The sequence below is a fragment of the Plasmodium vivax genome, chromosome 9 (assembly GCF_000002415.2).
Source record: "Plasmodium vivax chromosome 9, whole genome shotgun sequence".
Lineage (NCBI taxonomy): Eukaryota > Apicomplexa > Aconoidasida > Haemosporida > Plasmodiidae > Plasmodium > Plasmodium vivax.
Window position 1 is genome coordinate 1,601,698 of NC_009914.1, and position 21,641 is coordinate 1,623,338.

Consider the following 21,641-nt stretch of genomic DNA (forward strand, 5'->3'; position numbering starts at 1 on the left):
GTACTTCACGTGTAAGCTCCTTGCGGGCAAGCCTTTCGCGTGTAAAAATTGGGGGTGAACGGTACGAGGGTGGTCTTTGAGCAGGTGGACTTTACGGGGTGAATTTTGTGCAGGTGAACTTTACAGGTAAATTTAGTGCAGGGAAATCCCCACGTGACGCGCCCTCGCGTGAATGTAAATTACACTATCCCGAAGCACACCCTGTATGTGCCACCTGTAGGGATTCCCCTCCGCCACTTTCACTGTCACACACACTATACTGGTAAAGGCGCCGAACGTATAAAATGAAATATGAGAAAAAAATTTGGAACAACGATAAGGGGAAAAAAAGAAGTGAGAAGTTTCCGAACGAGGACAGCTACGGTAGGGGGAAAAGCAGGAGGTATGGCAAACATGACGAGGGAGCAGCAGCAGCAGCAGGAGTAGCAGCAGCTGGAGGGTTTAACAACAAGCCGTACCACCACGAAAAGCGGCGTAGCGAACAAATGCATAGTAACATGCAGCAGGGAGACGAGTTCAATTCGGAAAGGCCCACTTACACTTCCGCTTCGTCCAATTTTAAGAGAAGCAGTAACTATGAAGTGAAAAATAAAGTGCTAGACAAGTGGGGCCACCGAAATAGCCAGTACATGCCACCCCCATATAAGAGGGGGGCGATGAATCAAAAGGCGAACGTCCCGGGTGGAATGAAAAACAATCATGCTCGTTATCACAAGAAGTACGTAAGAAATGGTGGAGAAAGGGGGTCTAAATTTAGTGCTTATGGAAGTGGCGATCACAACGTGAATGCCAACTTTGATGAGGAGGAGCGCCCGCCGAATGAAGACCATTACGACTACGCGGATGATTATTACAACAGTGATGCGCACTATGCGGAAGACGGCCGCCGTAGGGGGGGTCACTACGGGGATGGTGGCGACAATCACTACGGCGATCCAGATGGCTATTACGATGGTCGCGACAATCACTACGGCGATCCAGATGGCTATTACGAGGATCGAGGTAACCATTACGACGATCGGGGCAACCATTACGACGATCGAGGTAACCATTATGACGATCGGGGCAACCATTACGACGATCGGGGCAACCATTACGACGATCGGGGCAACCATTACGATGGTCGAGACAACCATTATGACCAGCGAGAGGACTATCACAACGATCGCGACGGTCAGCGGGAGCACAGCCGGTACGCTGATAGCTACAGCAGGAACTACAACCACGGCAGCTACAACCCCAACGGCAATGACGGCAACATTCGGCAGGCGCGCAAAAACAGCCGTGCGTACGAGGACAGCCCGGGCGATAACTACGCCCACAGTTACGACGAAAATTATGGCGCGAGTTGCGGAGACCATCAAAGCAATCTCGCCAGTGGGGAATCTAGAAAGGCCAATATAAACCAGGAGCTGAGCAACCTGCATAGGAATCTGCACAATTTGCTTTTCTCCCCTGCCAAAACGGACGACGAGAAAGGTCCCAACGAAACGAACACCACGTCGCACAACAAGGAGTGTAACGAGAGCGTGTTGAACCAGCTGTCCATTCTGCGGAACATTCCGTTTAATGTGAAGCATTCGGATGGCGAAGGCGACGCGGGAGGTGGCATGGAAGGCGGCACGAAAGGCGGCATGGAAGGCGGCACGAAAGGCGGCATGGAAGGCGGCACGAAAGGTGGCATGAAAGGCGGCACGAAAGGCGGCACGAAAGGCGGCACCGAACGCGGAAGAGATGGTGGGCTTCCTAACGACGAGTTCGATGGCGGGGTCAGCGGCCGACGTAGCCCTGACGCGCAGCAGAAAAAAAGCAGCCAGAGCAGCAAGACAGCCATGATACTGGACGATTTGAAGAAGTGCCTCTACAGTAGTGGCAGTCAGGAGTCGAAGAAGACACCCCCCGTGGGGGGCAATATGAGCATGTCACGCGTACCGAACCGGGATGAGGGGGAGTCCCAAACGGACAGGAGGTACCACTCAAACGGATACCTACTTAATGACGATAAGCATTTCAATGCTAGCCGTGATAGAGACTACAGAGCTGCTGAGGAGAGTAGGATCAGGAGACGAAGTAGCAGCAGCAGTAGTAGAATGCAAAGCAGTTTTTTTCCCCCACCAGGAAATGCACAACAGAAGGAGGATGACGAATTGGAAGAGGAGGGTAGGACCAGTAGGCGCTACAGAAACGACTCGAATTATTACCACTCGGAGGAGATGGAAATCGAATCGTCCATTTCAAGCGATCACAGCGTTGTCATGGATGTGTATAAAAACGAAGTGAAGGAGGAGAACATAATAACTTCCAGTGGAAATTTATTTCCCAAAAATCAAATAGCCGAATCGTTGAGGGTATTAAATACGTTGCAAGTGGACATTGAAAGAGTCTGCTGTTATATAAAACATTTTATAGATCCTCCGGAGCAGCTGTTCCAAGTGATGACGGATGTTTTCGTGGACAAATCCGTTTTAGTAAACTCCAAAATTGCCATCTTCTATGTGTATAATCATTTAATACAAGAATTGAGAAACAATTTAAAAAACGATTTGATGAAATATTATTCCATCGCGGAAAGAGGGTTACAAATTTTTGTTGTCCCAGTACTGAGGTGTGTATTACATGAACAAGTCAACGTAGAAATGATTAACAAATTTTATCGCTGTATAGCCATTTGGAATGAAAGAAATGTCTACAGCAAAATAGTATGTGAACAGCTAAAACTGCTTCAGAAAAATCCACAAAAAAAAATTGATTTTACTGTGAAGAATGTAGCTAGCCAAGCTCATAGTTTGCTGTCAAATGAACTGTCGAAATTTGTGCCCATAAATTTTATTTTAAAAATGCCCAGTGTGAATAATGAACATAGGAAAGCTCTGGAAGATAAAACTCTCAGTGCTCTTTTTCAGGATATATCGAAGGATACTCTGAAGGGGTACGATGAGGCAGCTGTTGAGGAAGCTTCTAGGCTGTCGGACAAGGTGATGCGCATGTATGGGCAGGAATTAATTTTAATTAACTCTCAAATTTTGGAGCTCTCCTCCTTGATTTGCGATAATAATGACCATTTGGTGAAGCTGCAGAGTGCGCTGGAGAAGCTGCGGGATTGACGCGCCTGAAAGGAAGGGGGGAGAACCAATTTATGTGCTCCTACGGATAGGCAACCCACACGGCTGTATCGTAACGATAGCAGGGGGTGCGCCTTTCCGGTGAGAGTCACCCTGTGTTTTTCCCCACCCAACTGAAGCTGAAGTTGAAGCTGATGCCGTTCCATTCTGTCGCATAGGGCGTTGAGCCCGTACCATCCGTGGGCCCCCCAATTTTTTATTTGTCTTTGAATTTTATTGATGTATTTGCCTATTTATGCTCGCTCGTGGGTGATCCGCATGCGTTTTCCCTTTGCGCTTCGCCTTTTTCGCTGACCCCCCTGCGTGCCGCCTATCCGCGCTGCGTCCCTTGTTTTAGTCCCGATTTGTGCTCCTGGTTTGAGTATTTCTTCCGTCTCTCCGGCGGGCGCAAGGGTCGAGCCGGGCCGAGCTGGGCTGAGCTCAGCCGAGCCGAGCCCAGTCGAGCGTCTGCATTTCCTCACCCATTTTTACGAACCCCCATTTTTTTTTAAGTCATTTTTACATTTCTGCAAATGTTAAGAAGTTCGAGAGGGGAGCACGCTCTTTTCGTTTAGCTAAAAGATGAGGTGTGGTCCGGAACGGTGACGTGTGTACCACATGCCCGCCGCAAAAGGGCTGAATATGGAAGAGGGGAGGCGGCAGAGCGGGGCCAGACCGCGGGGGTGTTCCTTTTCCTGGTGCGCATCTGCAGTCCCGAGTGAAGTCTTTGGCAGAGCGGTCATGTCCATTTTCGTAGCCACTCCCTGAAGGTAAGGAAAAAAAAATGGGGGGAATGAAACGGGCGCGGTTGCAGTGAAGCGGGCGCGAAAAGGTTGCGGCTCGGCGAGGGGGAAGTCGGGAAGGGTAGACCATCCCGCCAGTTCGCATCTCCAAATTGGCCTCCCCCAATCGCTGGCCAAATGCACGTACGAGGAAGTCATTTGTATGTTGAGCGAAAGTGCCAGAGAACGTTTCCAAAGCTCCCGCGTATAATCGTCAAACATGATGATTTTAATTTTTTTTTCCGGAGACTCCCCATGCTTGACTTTGTAGCTGAGCGCCACTACACTTTCGTAATTGTTAACAAATTTAATTTTGCTCAAATTTTCGTTATTATATTTGTGCACAATTTTTAGGAAGGGTTTGTTTGCAGATAGGTACCTCTGGTTATGTTCGTAGTGCTGCCCACCCATCGGAGCTTCGCCGTTTGGGTGACCGTCTCGCTGATCATCCGAATGACCGTCGCTCTGCGCGTCAGTCTGCGTGGTGGACGTGTTTGTCGACAGCACCACGTGCTCATTCGTATACTCCGTGTTGTTACACGAGTAGACATGTTTGATGGTGTTCCGGACTGCACACTTCCTGGCAAAGGCAACGTTCTGATCGTCAGTAGGACTGGCACAGAGTCCCAAGAAATTATTCAAATATATCTTCTCATTGGTAAAGATTTTTTTTTTTCCCCTGGTGGGTTCTTCTGCACTGTCTTGGCTGGACTCAACGTAAAGGTGGATGTCATCCTTTTCTCCATCGACGAAAGGACTTAAACATAACCATTTTTTAAAATTCAATTTAAAAATGTATAAATGATTTTTCGTCAAAACGAAAAAGAAGAGTTTGCGCTTTTTCGTGCTGTATGTGTTTCTCCTAAAAATGTTAAACTGTTCTTCGTTCGACTCGGCTCCGGAAGATTGTGCCTCTTCAAAACGGTTGACTGTGCCACTAGACTCGCTATAACGGAGGTCTGAAGAGGGTTCGGACTGGAGCGATCCTCCATCTGGTTGGTTATCTGACCATCCATGCAGCTGCTCATCACTGCCTAGGTTGTCCCTCCTTTTTCCCCCCGCTTTTCTCCTCCCTTTGGAGTACCCACTTTGTTTCACCTCCTTATACGCAAAAGACGTTATAATAATGTTCCGCACGTTCATATACCTTTTGAGGTTATTTGCAAACACAGTGTCCTGCACCAAATCCACCTTTGTTTCGAGACTCCCCCCGGATAAAAATTGCGCGTAGGAAATTATTTCATCTCGAAAGTGTCTGTTAACACTTATGAACAGGTCATACAATTCGTAGCTCTTATCATCCTCATGACTTATGTAACCGAAAACGAAAAAGTTATCACTGTGCTTGGTCAGGCATATTCTGGTTATGTCTGCGTATTTTTTCTCCGAGTGGATTACCAGTTTGATGTCCTTATGTTCCGTTATGTTTTCTTCAAAGTTGTCTGGGATATACACGAGGTAGTATTTGTCCAGTCCGATTGCTAGGAAGTACCATTCGACGGCTGCACGGGGGGGGAGGGCAGTATAACGGGGTGTGCACTCGAACGAATTGGTGAAGTTTGAATGTGAATGGAGCGACTCATCGGGGGGGAGTGATCACCATCTGCCATTTGACCGCCCCCATGGGGCAGTTTTTCCGGTTTGCGGCGAAGCGTTCGCCTGAGCTGCGGCACCTTAGCTGGTTCGCCTTAACTGCCACACCTCGCGGCCACACCCTACCGTTCTCCCGCACGTAGATCACCGGGGAAATGTGGTAAACCTGCGCGGGGGCGCGCCTCTCCAGAGACAGCTGGTTCTGCAGGACGATCCGCAAGTATATCAGCTTGTGGTAGAGAAAAAGGGCGTGCACGACGGACCTCCTGAAGAGGATCTTGTGAATGTACTTCTTATAATTGACAAAGTACAAAATAAAGTACTTCAACTTTTTGGAAAAGCACATCAAGTACGATAGGGTGAACAGCGTGTAGAAGAAGATGATATGAATGGAGGTAAAATTTCTCTTGTGGTAAATATAGGAGGCGTAGACGGACCCGTGGTGGACGCTATTTATGTATATAAACAGGTACAGCAGCAGAAGAATGTTATTTTTATAAAAGAAAAAGAACAAGCAACAGTCCACACACCATTTCTGAATTTCGCTGTAGTGGGAAAATTGAATATAAATAATTTTTTGCGTAAAATAATAAAAAAGCTGACAATTTTCTGCGTAAAAATATTGCTCCTTGTCCGAAAGGACATATTCCTCATTGATAAGTTTGTTAATAAATTCTCTACTGAGCAATTTACAGTAGTAGAAAAAAATGTTATAAAAAATTAACATGTCCATGGACTCCACTGCCGTCAAATTTTGCTTCAAAATTTCGCTATACAAACGGAAGAAATGTGCATACACGCTACAATCGTAAAAACTGCATTGCGCTAAGAGGTTTATCATCGTCTTCAGGACAGTCGTTTTTAAAAAAAATTCTTTCACCCGTAGGTAGTGCTCATGTTCATTACTGTTTACGTTATTTATTATGATGCTGAAAAATATGCGCAAGAATGTGTGCAAAATGTGGGCCACATTTATTTGCCCTTTGTTGCAATTTACAAAAAGGCCTCTCTTGCTAAATAGGAGTGCGTTCAAGTGGTTACTCTTCTGCTCATAAATCTTTTCCTTGTCAAAGGACAAGAGTTCGCAGGCGATTTTGTCTAAGACCGTTTCGTTTGGGTTTTCCTCTGCGAGGGAGGAGGCTGAGGAGTCGTCATCACGCTGGGAGGGTTCACTGCTGGAGGAGTCCCTCCCACGGATTTTTCCACTATCACCATGTTCTACACCAAGGGGGGAGAAATTCCCCGTTTGAGGTGTTTCCCCTTCCATTTGACTTGCACCATTGTTGACACTTTTGAGATCCCCAGTAAGTGAATCGTCCAGAGACCCGTCAGGTGATTCCCTTTTCAAAATTGTAACATCAGGCGGGTCTTTCCCATGGTAGGCATTTCCCCGCCCAGGGCGAATCGTTTTTTTTTTCTTCACCACTTTGGGCATTTCGAACATGTGCTCAAGATTACACTCGATGTCATCATCCACGAGGGAAATGTCAAACGTTTGTTGGAAGTTATTATTGTGTAGCCACAAAAAGAGTTTCTTCTTTTTGCCCTTAATTTTTTGCAGTTCATCAAAGAGAGGAGTGCCTGACTTGTTATCCCTTCTCTCCATTTGTTCAGGTCGCATTTTCGATCTGATTTCCTTTTCCTTTAATTTTAATTTGGAAATTTTTTTTTCATATTTCAATTTGTTAAACTTTAGCACCCCCGGGAAGTAGTTTTCCCGTTGCTCTTTCTTCAATTCGGCGAAGATATTATTCTCGACAAACACGTCCAGTAAGGTGTACAAATTGGTCATGTAAAGTTTGACGAATGTGTGTAGCTGCTTTTTGTAATCCTCAAGGTCGGCGCTATTCATCAGGTAAAAATATTGCAGAATTTTTTTCCTCTTCCAGTGTCTTTCTTCCAGAATGCATAAATCGAAAATGTTGCAATGCGTGTCTGTGTTGAACTGATAAAAGTAGCCACTGAACATGTCGGCCACGTTGATTAGTAGACGCAAACATATTTTTTTATCCTTTGAAATGTTATTTTTGACCAACGCTTTGAAAATGTTTTCAATGCTGGAACACCACGTCCGTTCGATTAAAATGTCGTAATCTATGTTTATCTCGCTAAACAGGCTGTCCTCATTTGTCAGGACGTTTATAAAGTAATAGCTCACCGAGTTGTTTCTCATGAAATATCTCAGGGGGGGATATCTCGAGCAAGTACGTAGTAACTCCACCGTTATCTTGTTCAAGTCAATTTCGCCATCATCTGAATCGACTTTTGCGTACGCCTCTGGGTCCCTATCGTCCGCTTCACATCCTACGTACTCGTCGTGTTCCCCCCGAGAGGCTTTCCTCCATTTTGTGATCACAAAATCGTTTTTCCTGTGGAGGATAACCGCCCTCAAGAGGAACTGATTCATGATGCGCATAATGCCCGTAAGGGTGTCCTCGAATTTGTACTGCTCTACAATTTTGGAAATTTCCTCATTTTTGATTACCTTTATGTATATCTTGACGCAGTAGTAGTAGATCTCCTTCCACTTTTCGTTCAGCGTGATTTCCCTTTCACGCAGGAGGAAGAAGATTTTGTGGAACTCGATGGACCTGCAGTCGTCGAATGGGATGAGGTGGATGCACCTGAGGAGGCGGATCACCACGTCTTCGTTTTGGCTTTCTGTGGGGAAGGAGTAGTGTAACGGTGGTGTAGCAGCGGAGGTGTAGCGGCAGACGCGTCGCAACTAAGGCGCAATAAACCCCGTGTGCCCCTGATCGGCGCGAAGACTCACCGAGGCAGACGAGCAAGTAGTAGTTTATGTCGCTGTCCCTGAACCCCTTCTTCACCTTGATGGCGAATTTATCTACGTCCTTCAAAAAGAAAAAAGCGAAAATGTCAAGCGTATGCTTGACGACATCGTGTAGGTACACTTCTACTTCCCCATCTGCCTTGTGGTAGTAACGGAGCATGGAGTTATATTTCTGTCCAAACAAAAAGGGCAGCACTATTTTCAAATCCTTCGTGTTCTCTAAGATATACGCAATGTTCCTCTTGTACAGCTCTTCATTTTTTAATACTAGTAATAACCCAGCCAATGATGCGCTTAAAAAATAGGGGTTGCTCATCTCCATTTTAATGCCAATTAGAAGCAGATCGATTAAGTGGTGAGAGTTACACAACTCGAATAGAATTTCCTTCTCAAATGTGCAGATATTATTTATTGTATTGAGAATTATATTGCAAAAGATGGATTTTTTTTTTGAAAAATGAATCATAAAATCCTTTTTTATTATTTCCTTGATTTTCTTGAAGTAGAAATTTAGGTGCATTTTTTCCTTTACCAGCATGGCGCAGTGCTTAACGTGGTTCCCACTGAGTTGCTGCACTATTCGGTACACCGTCTCGAGGTGGGGCGGCGCCTCTTCGAAGTCGTCTTCCTCCCGTTTGGTCATCTCCGCGGTGAGGATCTGCGGGACGGCGGTGCTACGCGGGCGTTCGTGTGGGGCACGCATGTACCTATGCATGCATACATGTGCGTGCGTATTGTAATGTATGCGCGGGAGGGAAAAAAGAAGCTTATCCGTCAGGCAACCCACTAAATGGACCGCAAACGGACCGCAAACGGACCGCAAACGGACCGCAAAGCGGACCGCTCAACCAAAGCAACGCACCTTCAGGAGCCCCTCGTCATAGGCTATTAGGCAGTTGTGCCGGTCCAGCGTCGCCACGGAGAGGAATCCCAAGATGTGCTCATCAAAGGAGCCCCGCAACAGCTTGATGACTTTATGTATGCAACTGGTGAAGCTTCGCGCGATCGCTTTATCCCTTGGCATGTGTTGTAGTCCCCTGAAAATGTTCTTCAGCGTTTCTTTCTATGCAGGGAAAAAAAAGAGTGCGTATGTGTGTGTGTGGGTGAATAACCCATCGAGAAAGTGGTCACTCCAAATGAGTCGCATCGGCATGGTTCGGTAGACCGCATCGCGAAGAAACAACTACGTGTGGGAGAACAAATGGGCACTCCTTCGTGTTGTCCCTGCTCACCTCGGCCGAGTTCAGCATCGCCGCCGCCACGATCTCCTCGAAGACCGAGTGCACGTCATACTTGTATTCCTCGTTGTGCGCCAAGTCGCAGAGGGTGCGCACAATTTCGACGTTCAGATCGAAGGCATTGATAAATATTAACTTGGCAATTGCGTAAAGAAATGTGCTCCTCGCGTCTTCATATTTTTCAACGACGATTAATATTCTGTCCAATATTTGGCTAGCCGTCTTTTTCTTTTTTTCGACATTTTCATTTTTTACAAAAAAAAATTTCCGAAAATTCACTGGGTCCTCATAACATAGCGTTGTTAATTCGTTTAATATGTTCACATATTTCCAGTAGGAATTTTCGTGTATAATTATTCCTTCGATTAGGTTTAAAATGTTTTCGCTGTGGCTGAAATTGTCATCCTTTTCTTCGTTTGAGATGTTCAGGTTGTTCAGTATCTTTTTTATCATTTCGGGGGCTGCGGGTTAGGGTTATGCCAAATTAGGGTTAGGGTTATGTTAGTATATGTTCGGTTAGGGTTAGGGTTATGCTTCCTTGTCCTGTTCAGCTTTGCTACTTCCAATTGGTGGGTCACTTCGTAATGTGTGAGCGCGTCTGGAGGGAAGGGCTTTCCCCACGTTTACCCCGCGTGCAGCTTCTTCGAAGGAATTTTCTCACGTTTGATGCCTGGTTTGAGGGAATATCTGCCCACATTTTTATTTTGTTAGCCCACTTGCCAGTTCTGTGAAACCCCAGTTCGCCTATTTGGTCTTCTTTGAGAAGGTGAAATGGGGACACGGGAGTGGGTGTTTGTAACAATCTGATGGGAGTGGGGGTACATCCCTGGTGGTAAGGCTAAAGTGGGGGGAAAATTATATGCAAATTTGCTTGAGCTGTAAAAAAAGGGGAGTGGATCATAAAGAGATGGCGTGCGCTGAGGTGAGAAATGGGGTAGCAACGAGTAGGCACATGAGATTACCCCTACTGGATTGTTAACCTGGGTACGACACACTGCTAGCGTAAAGAACCACGCCCGCTTTTAACCGTGTAAGCGCCAAATTGGGGAACTCAACGGGAAAAAAAAAAAAAAAAAAAGAATTCTTGGATCATGCTTATGTGATTGTCATTTCGTGGATGGACAAATTTACAAACTATTACACGCGAGTTGGTGAAGGGCCAAAGAAGTGAACAAACAGGGGGGCAGAGTCATTCAATTACACACTGCGGCAAAGTAGGCCGATCCTAGGGAGGAGGCACTACTCATTTGTTTCATTTTGATATTATACCTTCTTAACGTTTATTACGCTTTAAAAGGATCACCCCGAACTGTAACTTTTTTTTCAAGTGCTCATTTGGCGAATAATGGCATTTTTCCCTTTTTTTTTTTTGCTAAACGCCCCCTTATGGTCAAACTTGTGCAGACAAATTCACATGCTGGTGCAGCTGCTTAGTCGCTTTCCTCTCATTTGCCATGTAAGGACAGTTCGTCTGTGCCTCGAAATTTCTGCTTCGTTATGTGTTGTGGTCATTCTGCCTGTTCACCGGGCGCACCATTTTTGCGACCTCTGGTTGACAAATTGAGGGCGCATTTGTGGAGGGAGTAAAAAGGGGCATACATAAGCAGCGCATGAGTGGTAGCATATACTGCCGCTTAAACGTACAATTAGGGGTGAAAAAAGATAAATTCCAAATGGGGGAAGCCAAGAAGCGTTCTTTTCGATTATCTGCTCATTTGCGTAGGGCCAAATCGGGTGCGTATTCCCCTGTGTGTAGACGGCGAGGGGGTCGTAAAAGCAAAACGAGCCAAAAGTAGTCTAAAAGTTCAGCTCCAAAATGTACGTTGCTTTCGAGAGGGACATAAGGACAACAGCTGAGTCAGGGTGATGAAGGGGAAACGTGATTCGATCGGGTGGGGAAGAAAAGGGCGAAATGTTGAACGGGGAAATGTGAGCAATGGGCCAAACGATGGAAGAAAAAAAAAAAAAAAAAAACGCTAATAAAACACACTTCACCCGTGCGAAACAGCACTTCAGGGAGAAAAACTAAAGCGTTTTTCTTTTCTTTTTGTTTTTCGCTCATAAAACGCTTTCGCCGCGACTGACTTTGTTTAAAAATAGTTGTCTTGGGATACCTCCTCTGTGCCGCTTCGCTGCGAGAAGGAAGTGGCGGAGGGGGTAGGCCTTTGTTGAGCACATAGAGGTTCGCAGCAGTGCGAGTTACATCCGCGAGATTGCTAAGTTTGTCCTGTTTTGTCCCCTCTTTTGAACGGTATCTTTTTTTTTTTTATACTTTCTTTTTGTATGCCGCCCCTTTCCCTTTCGTGCCTCCGCTGCAACCCTTCCTGGAACTGAGAAAAAGGGGGAAGAGTCGAAGCGCGTACTTCTTTATCTGAGGAGCTGTCCACATCCGCACTAAACATAGGGACAACCAAAGTGCCGCTAGCATAGCCGCATTTTTCACAAGAGAAGGAAAAACCATGTGCCATGAATACCGTTAAGTGCTATGGGCGTTTTTTCCCTGCTTCCCAATTAGACAATGACCGACTGGAAGAAAAGAAATTTTTAAAAAGGGAACTAATTCTGACCAAAATGTATGGAGAGAAAATATCCAATTTGAAGATTTACAATGATATACTTAAAAAGAGGATAAGGAATTTAGCAGATGGGGTGAATAACTTATTGATTGTTTTTAGCAATCAGGAGAAGGACGCAGCCATGTTAACTGTAGGGGATGGAAACACATCCTCTGGGATTCTTTTCTACCTCATCAACGATTTGGTGCATGTCAATCGGTCCAACTGTAAACTCCTTATCACGTTCAGCCATTTTGAAATTGTCAGAAATAGGGTGAATGATAAATTGAAGAGGTATATCCTTCCTCAGAGCAACATGGTCGACGTTGGCATCTGTTTGGGATGTGAGAGCGGAGACGACGACTGGGTTAGCAGCACGAGGAGAGCTCACAAGGAGGTTAGACCCTTCAGTGGATGCCCCTCAGAAGCTGAAAGGGATGAATATCATCAAAAAAAAGAACCTTCCCATGGTGGGCACTCAGAAAAAAGGGAGGCAAGAAAACCCTGCGGGATGTTCACCCAGTGGGAAGATAACCGACTGGCTAACTCGAATACCCGCTTTAATGTTGACAGTTTTGTAAAAGGAAAGAAAAACGGAAAGTACCGAAGGAGACACACGAAGAGGAGAAGTAAGGGGGAGTGGGACCCCAGTGCTGTGAGAAAGGTGTACCTAAGTGGGGAGAATATACGGCATGTCTTTAAAATGCTATGTAGAAAAGGGAGGGGCAAATCCCGGGGGGGCTTGCGCGATGAGGTGACCTACGAGGTTGTTGAGTTCGGCGCGGAGATGGCGCCGGGGAGGGGTCTAGACGTGTCCAGTGGGGGGAGCCATTCCGGTGGAGGAAGCCATTCCGGCGTAGGCAGCAAATCGCCCATTTGTAACAAGGCGCCCGTTTCCACCTGCTCCGTAACCATCATCGTAGTTAACAACGTGAAAGGGGCGGACTCCTTAGAAGCCTTCCTCTCCCGCTTCTGCGAGCTCTTCTTAAAAAGGAGAGGAGACGCGCATCGCCGAAGAGACCCAAAATTGACCTGCGAAAAAGAGCACTCACTTATAATTAGCTATTTGTCCAGTTTGTACAAACTGCCTCCCTTAAGAGGAAGCCCCACGGGGGTGAATTGCCTCCCCTTTGAGCTAAACTTTTTGTACATTTCCAGCAATTTTAAGAAGTACAGAACAGCTAGCGAATTTATTTATGCCCAATTAAAACGCCTGAACGGGTCAGAATATTTTGCACAACCGAATGAAAAAATGGAGTATCTAAAAAGTGGATTTCACAAAGTGGATGAAAATATCTACGCAGTTAGAAGTCTGCTGAGTTATTACGCAAAGTTGGAGACACACGGGGGAGAAATTAACCGGAGGGTCGCTAACTTGAGGAATTACCTGACCATATTAGAATCGTCTGTAATTGGGGGAGCGAGAAGAAGGGACCACCCCGCATGGACTGAAAATAGAATCAATAGCGTTTTAAACCTTTGCAGGAGCAGCACATCCGAATCGGGTGAACGTACCCTAGTAGAAACAAACAATTCGTGTTGTCCAGAAAAGGAACAATTTTTCTTTTCTAACAAGGACGATGAAGGAGAAAAACAGCATGGGGGCAAATACGAAGATAGGGGGACATCCCCAAGAAGTACACAGATGAGGGACAACGCGAAAGGGGAGGGCAATCATTTAAGGAGTGTAAAAAATGTAAGGGAGGTAAAAAAAGGAAAGCATAATCCGGGTAAGATACACTTAAAATTGAGTTTGTACAGAAGGGGGAGAACAAATCTGGTTGGCAGTGGGGATCACTCTAGAACAGACACTGACTGCTCAAGTGGGAATGCAAATTTAGAAAAATCCAACCAACAATGTTATAAACATATGAGGGAGAAACAGAACAATGTGCCACACAATTCTTGCAAGAAAAAGGAAGGGATCATTTTTGTAGACCCTAATTCGGACAGAAAATGTATCCCCTTCAAATATGAATCTCGTGGAACCTACTCACACTGCGCAAAGAATGATTCTTCAAAATGTAGGGTAAAAATTTTTTTCCCGAGTGACGAGGGTTTACTTCGTTTCCCCCAATTGGATAGAACTAACTATGATCCTATCCCTAGAGGAAGCACCCCTAAGCAGAATTTTGTACCCACAAATGGAATGAACCCAAAAAGGACCCATTCACCATGTATAGACCCGTTCAGCAATACCATGGAGGTGGAGAACCTATGCGATAGGGCCATTGGCAGTCATAAGGGGAAGGAAAAGAAATTCCTGCCCTGTGATATATTTGGCATGGCCTACTCGAATGGGTCAGCTAGTTCATGTGAGGAAAAGGAGAACCATCTCGAATCCGTTCTGCACAACATCGAACAGAATAGAAATTTCCTGAAAAGCATTTCCACCTTAAATTCGGATATGAAGAAGGGCAAGAAAAAGATCGACAGGCGGGCGAAGAGCTTGTTCGAGCAAGTGGACCAGTGCCTAGGGGGAGACATTCACGGCGGCGAGGGCAGAGCAGGGTTGGAAAAGCAGGCAAAGCGGCAGGAGAAGCAGACGAAGCGGCACCATCTGGGACAGCACCCGAACGCAACAATCCAAGGGGTGCGATCAAATGGAGAACCTCAAACGGGTAGACAAGCTGGGAAGCAGAAAAGAACGAAGAAGGACTATACATGTGTAGAGATGGAGGTAGAAGGAGGGCCCAAAAAATTAGCCCTACAAGAATGTGCCAAATCGAAGCTAACAGGTGGGAAGAACCATCTGAGCTGCTCTGGAAAAGGGGACAAATCTGGAAAGTCTAGGAACAGCATCGATGGGAACAGAAAAATGGAAAACTCAAATAATAGGCTAACTTCGTCCATGTGGGGAGGAAAAGGGACGAATAAATTTGATGACTCGGATGAGGATCTCTCAAAAGCTGGCCCCACAAGTGATCCTCTGGACACCCAGACACATCACTTCTCTATCGATAGAACAAAAGTGGATATTAAATCCAAGTGTGGAAAGTTCCCCGCGGAAAGACTAAGTAGTAAGCACATCTTCGATAAAGCAGCTAAGCGAACTAATAAATTGCCTGACAAAGGAGAAGAAAAAAAAACGAAAAATTGTGTGGAACACCCTGTCCACTTAAATGGTTGCAAAATAGATAAAAAGAGCGTAGAACGTATTTGCTCCCCTCCCAAAAGAAGGGGTTCCATTTTGGCTTTAGATGCAAACGAATTAGGCCCTCTCCATTCGAGTAACCATTGGTTAGGTCAAATTGGAGGTAGCATAAAAAACGAAATCAAAATGGAAGAAAATAAGCGGAGAATGGAGGAGGATTTACCTTTTGAAAAGCGCACTAATTGCAGTGGTGACCACATTTTTATGCTCGGCGGAGAATTGCAAAGTGGGGGGCCATCCAGCATAGCTGAAACTGGCGCACCTACACACGTTTCGTATGGCAAGGGTGATGGTAGGGGAGAAAACACAATTGAGCAGGTGCAGGCGCAGGAGGAGAAAGAGGAGGACGACGACGAAAGTCATGTGCGCCCGTCGAACGAAAGCGTATTCTCATTTTCATCAAAGAATAGAAACGAGCCGAGTAAGGACAACCACTACTGCAGCAGTCAAGCCACCGACGATGATCTAATGAGTGGTTGCACATTAGACGGAGAAACGATCAGGGCAGTATCGCCAAATGGAATAAAAAATTACCAAATAAGGGGCTCTAACGGAATGGCGAAGATGAGAAAAAAACGACAAAACAGTAGGTGCGATTGTCCAGATAATGAAATCGTGACGGTGGCTAGTTCAGGCCCTCAATCGACAGGAGAACGCAGCAGTGTTAGCGATTCCTGCGAAGAAGAACTGAAACAAAGCATTAAAAACTATCATAATCATTTTAAAAAGCTGCTAAAAACGCATATGAGTTTTCTACAGAAAAAGTGCGTAGACGATAACAACGATTTGGAGCTTCTAAAAAAGATAAAATTTGCAAAGGGGGTACTACGCGAGTACAACAAAGTTTTGGGCCGCAGTTGGAATGGCAATCATGAGCAGAGTGCACTTCTTCGAAAAGTTATTTCAAACGGATGGGGAGTCGGCGAGGCAATGCTTGAGCAACACTGCAGGAGGTGTCACTGTGGTAGGTACTCAGAATGTTTGGACAGGTGCAAAAATTGCAAAGATGGATTTTTAAGAAAAAAAAATAAAACAACTGATAGTGAAGTGGTGCGAAAAGGAGTTCCCCCCAGAAGCGATGATGGGAATGAGGACGGAGGAATCTGCCTGACGGAGGGTCAAATGGGTCTTACTGCCTTTTACGGAGATCTGAGTGAGGAAGCGGGTGCGAATGGGATGGAACACACCGAAAGGGGTAGTGTCGAGAGGGGTACTGTTCCACACAGCATTGGTAAAAGTATTGACGTCGGTGAGAAGACCCCCCATAGAGGCAAACCCAAGGAGAGCAATCATGGCAATAGCGACCACGCTGGCAATTTTGACGAGGGAGAAATTCAAAGCAGTTACACCCCAGCGGGGGAATATTTCCAATGGGAGGAGCCCCAACTAGGCGTCAGTACAAACACAGAAGAAAACATATCCGGTGAAAATGATAGAAATGTTAATGCGTCTGCACAGTATTATGAAGAAAATAGCCCCACTGATGATCCTCCTCATAAAGGAAACGTCATCACGAGTGACCCAAATGGTATTTACAATGAATATGAGGAAGAACCTTTTGGGGAAGAAGAAAGGAGCGCCTTACAGGTTGACCATTTAGACGAGTTACAAAATGGAAGACGTGCCAACTCACAGGGAAATTCCCCCTCAGAAACTTGTGGCTGGGAAAACCCTCCTCCCAGAAATGGAGATAACGAGGAAAAACGCAACAGTGGAAGGGGAGAAGCAGACAGAATTGGACATGTGATGGACGAGGACATGCCCAAAAGTGACATGGAGGGAAACTTACATACGGGAGAATTATTTGCGCAGAAAAGTTTCATTTCCAAGTGGGACGAAGATGAAGATGATGTGGTAGAGGACTCCTCCTTCATGAAGATGGCAAACAATTCACCTGACTGTTCAGGCGAAAAAACAACTCTACATAGCCACGCAGTTCTCCGCAAAATAAGGAGAAAAAGAAAAGTGCTGAAAAGGGGCATACAGGATGAGGCAAACAAATTAAACGGATTTTCCTCAAAAAAGAAGAAATTAATGTCCTTCATTTTGAGGGCCATAGAAAGAGGCGAAAAGGATGAAGAACTCATCGCCATTGTAAGAAGTGCGATTTTTAAGCTGGAATATTTTGAGCAAAAAAAAATAAGCAAATTGAAGAGGATGGAAAGGGAATTTGAAAAGTTAACTCATGTGGAGGAAAAAATGGTCAGTGATTTTCTCATGAGGAAAAGTCAATTTAGCGGGGAAAAAAATAAAGGGGGAGAACTGCGCAACAGAACTGCAAGGTGCGAAAATAGCCACGAGGGGGAAGACGACAACAACGTTTACCAGACGCGTGGCAGCCATTTGGACGAAAAGAAAAATAAAGACGCACACGGTGATGAAGACGAACGAAGCGATAAAAATGTGGAAAACCATTTTCACAAAAAATCGCAAAAGGATCACCCAACCAGTGGTGTGCATCCGCTCCGCGGTGGGGAAAAAAAAGAAAAAAAAAATAACTGTGCACATGTGGACGCGTTTCAAAAGGGTCGTGTTTGCAACAATTTTTTCAATTTAAATGGCCACAATAGGGAAAGCAAAAAATCGATTGCATTTTCCGATTTGTGTGTAAATTTGAAAAAGGAAACAGAAAAGCGCAGCACCTCACCGGTGGACGGAGAAGAGGCGATGCGAGCTGTTCCCTCCCTTAGTGCCGCAAAGTTGGACCACGAGGCGCAGATTGAAAAAAGCTCAAGTGAGCGCATACCGTCAAGCGGTAAATTGCACCCAAAAAAGGAAGAGAACACCCCTGGGGAGCACCACAGCGGGGGAAGAAGTGGCACTGGTGGAAGTAATTGCAGAACACGCTTCACACCAGCAGAGGAGGCGAAGAAGTGCGACGCATTTTTCCTAAATTGTAGGAACACCGCCGACGGTTGGCCTAAGCCAAGCGGTAATCGGTTGGACGGGGGCCAACAGCGCATAGGGCATTTCCCCCCCTCCAATGATAACAGCGCACGGGGGGAACTCCCCGGATGGGACAGGGACTCTTCCAAAGAAACGGATAAAAGTAGGGGTATAAATAGGGGTATACATAGGGGTATAAATAGAGGCATAAATAGGGGCATACCTAGAGAGAGAAACATAACTGTAGCGTACAGAGATAGGAGCGAAGCAGGGGGGTCCACCCCGCGCAGTAGTCATACGTTTAAGCAAAGGGCAAAGGGGAAAAGACGGACCAAGTTGGGACTCTCCTGTGACAGATCGTTGGAGGGGCAAAATAACCCCCCCCTAAAAAGGAATCCCTCGAAGGTGTGCACAACTGAAAAGGAAGAAAATTTAAGATTGTCTCCCTGTTGCTTCTCCAACGGGGGTAGAAGCAAAAGGGAAGCGACATCCCCATCCGCTGAAAGTGGCGACAAATCGACACGCCGCTTCCAAATCGGGGTGAAAGTCCCACTGACTGGGGGGAGCATACCAACCGGGGAAAGACACAGAAGAGGGAAAAACATACCTGATAAGGTGGGGAAAAAAAAAGGTAAAAATATACCTAGAGAGGTAGGCAAAAAGGAGAATAGGGGTTGTATGGAACAACCCGCTTGGCAGGTAAGTTTAGGGGATGCCAGAACTGAAGGAAGACCCCGAGGCAACCAGATTGAGAAAAAAACATTTGTAGGAAATCCAAACAACTTTCACGTAAGTGTAAGAATGGACCCCCCACGAGGTAACAATTTGCAGAGAAAAGGTCCATTCCGTAGGGGAGACGCAAACAGGGGATTATTTCCCCAAGAAAATCCGCCATCCAGCTACACCCCATTTTTTCACGCACAACGGGAAGGTGGACACTCAGGAATGATTCCCCATTCGGTTAGCCTGTACCGCCAAAGTGTAGTATCACCAAATTGGGATGAAACAAAGAGGACTGGTGGGAGCCCCCTCCCCAGAGGCGAAGCCAAAGCCAAAAGGTGTGAAAAAGAAGAGGAAGAAGAAGAACAACAGAGCAGACCGAACGGGGACCAACGCAGCTTCATAAATGTAAAGCATAAGTCGACGCCCGAAACGAAGGGAGGCAAAAATGTGGAGCAAATTTCAATCAAAACGGTTTTTAATCGCCAGAGAGAAAAAACGATCCCGTGCATTAACTACGACACTGATAGGTATTGCTTCAAATTGGGGTGGTGGAATTGGGGGAAACAGTCGAAGCTACTCGAAAATATAGAAAGGTGTAAGGAAAACATTAAAGAGAAATATTATAAAAATAGGAGAGAGTGCAAACATAGGTCCTCTACCAATTGGACGAGCAAATATTTTACAAAATTCCAACCGAATGAATACCTATACATCCCTGTGACGAACAAGAATTATTTTCGGAGCAAAAACTCCCTTAAGATTAGGAGCAACCCAGTGAGCGATTTCCACAAACTCAATTTGAAACCTATAACTGGGTTTTTGCAATCTTATGAAAAGGAAAAACAACGACGAAGACAAGTCCCCCGAGCAGTCATTAGAGTATCTACCCTTCCTTACGTTGTAGACGATTATAATGTGAAGAGGGGGGAACCCAACATGGGGGGGAAAACGGGGCTCAGCTTGGGGGAGGCAAATATCCTCCTTTCGGAGGATGAGGAATCCAATTTGAATGATTCATCAGGGTTTTTCGCCAAGGTCTCCAAAAAGAGTGCCCCAGGGGGGTACTCCCCCAGTGGGTACTTTCCCAATAGACGTGCCAGCCACTCCAGTGGTACCTACTCAAATGGTGAGAGAAACTCCAAGGGGGTTATATTCAAGTGCAGGACGAAGCAGGCTCATCAAATGGACAGCAGAAAGGGCAGCAGTGGAACCGCGCATGGGAAGAGGAATTCTAAAGCTAAATTATACAACGTTAGGCACTCCACAAATGGGGGAAGGACACACGCTTATAGACACTGCAAAGCGCACAGCGGTGGCGAAGAATCGAATTCGAAAGACGGGTTGGGCCAAAAGTGGGACCCCAAAAAAAAGACTACCGTGAAGGTAAGGCAATATAGAATTCGCTCCATCGAGTCGCTTTCTTCTGTGCACAGTGCCCCAGGGAGACCCCCCCAGGGGTGCAGCCCCCCTTTGGTGCGGCTATCCTCCGGGAGCACCGAAAGAGGCAGCACAGGAAGTAGCGAAGGAAGTAGCGAAGGAAGTAGCGAAGGAAGTAGCGACGGAAGTAGCGAAGTTGTAGATCCCCATAATGCCAAATATAGGGTCAATTTAAAAGGTAAGAAAAGGGAGGATTACCCACAGGGGGAGGATCCCACACATACCCCCCCATCCCAATGTAGCAACAAATCAGAAGTGCGAAACAGTAGCATGCGCAGTGGTAGCAGCTGCTATAGTACATCCTCACGGGGAACCCCAAATGAGGCGCTTCAAAAGTATGCCAAAAGAGACCCACAGATGTGTACGACCCAGAGAAAAAAAGCGACAAATTATGGGGAGAAAAATTCACCTAGAAGTTACAAGCACATGGACGTAAGTAGCAAAAGGGAGTGTCCCGGATACACGATCAACCATGATACGCATTTTAACATGTACAGGGAAGGTTACACAAGTATGCAAAGTGAATTAGGAAGAGATCGTCACGGAATAAAAAATGATGGAAGCGAGAGGAGAGATTCGTCCGCTGATTCAGTTGGGGAAGACCCATGCAGAAGGCAGTACTCTCCAAATGAGATAAACCAAGTGGATTGCCCACAGCGTGATAGCTACCACAGGGGAAAAAGAAAAAACAAAAAAAAACAGAGCTGTAAAAATGACCATCAGGTTTTTTACCCTCCTACGAATGATGGTTACTATGAAGGGCAGCATAGAGATAGCGCCAACCCCCAGACACGTGAAAGGAAGGGGCACGATGCCGATTATTTGGAAAAGCAGTACGATGAGTATTTTTGCGATAATTAGCAGGTGAGCATGGAAGTAATTAATAATGGCAAGTGTGTTGGTGGATCACCGCAAATGAACTCGCGCTGTATGCGCCCTGTTGCTCATGGCTCCGCACCTTAAAGGGAGAAGCGAACTTGGGCAGAAGCTTCCTTTTCGCGTCCCCCAATTAGCCAAAGCGTTATCGTGGAAGGGGTTAGCATGAAAGCGGTTAGCATGGAAGCGGTTAGTGGTTGGCACTATGTTTTAATCAGACGTTTTGTTTTCTCTCTCTATCTCGATTTTAATTTATATTTTTTTTTATTTTTTATTTTATTTTTTTTTTTTTGCCCTTTTCGCGCACACGTTCGTCACATTAACGATTAACCTGTTCCCATAAACTGCCAATAAAAAAAAAAATTATCCTTCGAACAGTTGAGAGGATACCATTTGGTTCGAAAAAAATGCCGTACCGCTATGTGGACAGGAGTGCTGACCCGGGGGGGAGGGGCGTCCTCATTTTCTGTGCCCTACAGAGTATGACGTTGTGGACTGTTAAACG

The 21,641-nt window shown here is 45.9% G+C and overlaps 4 protein-coding genes across 4 annotated transcripts; 3 read left to right on the forward strand and 1 right to left on the reverse strand.

Annotated features, from left to right (window-relative positions):
- Window positions 1-284: 284 nt before the first annotated feature.
- Window positions 285-3,104, forward strand: PVX_092635 (hypothetical protein, conserved; the record flags this gene model as incomplete). Its single annotated transcript, XM_001615469.1, has 1 exon — window positions 285-3,104. The coding sequence occupies one exon, from the start codon at window positions 285-287 to the stop codon at window positions 3,102-3,104; it is 2,820 nt and encodes a 939-aa protein (XP_001615519.1).
- Window positions 3,105-3,840: 736 nt separating this feature from the next.
- PVX_092640 (hypothetical protein, conserved) lies at window positions 3,841-9,958 on the reverse strand (the record flags this gene model as incomplete). The annotated part of the gene is made up of 6 exons (XM_001615470.1): window positions 3,841-3,865; window positions 4,032-5,385; window positions 5,603-8,137; window positions 8,250-8,925; window positions 9,130-9,330; window positions 9,500-9,958. 6 exons carry the CDS (start codon window positions 9,956-9,958, stop codon window positions 3,841-3,843), a joined length of 5,250 nt encoding a protein of 1,749 aa, XP_001615520.1.
- Window positions 9,959-11,489: 1,531 nt separating this feature from the next.
- On the forward strand, window positions 11,490-17,825 carry PVX_092645 (hypothetical protein; the record flags this gene model as incomplete). The annotated part of the gene is made up of 2 exons (XM_001615471.1): window positions 11,490-17,666; window positions 17,785-17,825. Exons 1-2 carry the CDS (start codon window positions 11,972-11,974, stop codon window positions 17,823-17,825), a joined length of 5,736 nt encoding a protein of 1,911 aa, XP_001615521.1. The 5' UTR covers window positions 11,490-11,971.
- A 1,220-nt stretch (window positions 17,826-19,045) lies between these two features.
- Window positions 19,046-21,485, forward strand: PVX_092650 (hypothetical protein, conserved; the record flags this gene model as incomplete). The annotated part of the gene is made up of 1 exon (XM_001615472.1): window positions 19,046-21,485. The coding sequence occupies one exon, from the start codon at window positions 19,046-19,048 to the stop codon at window positions 21,119-21,121; it is 2,076 nt and encodes a 691-aa protein (XP_001615522.1). The 3' UTR covers window positions 21,122-21,485.
- Between the last annotated feature and the right edge of the window lie 156 nt (window positions 21,486-21,641).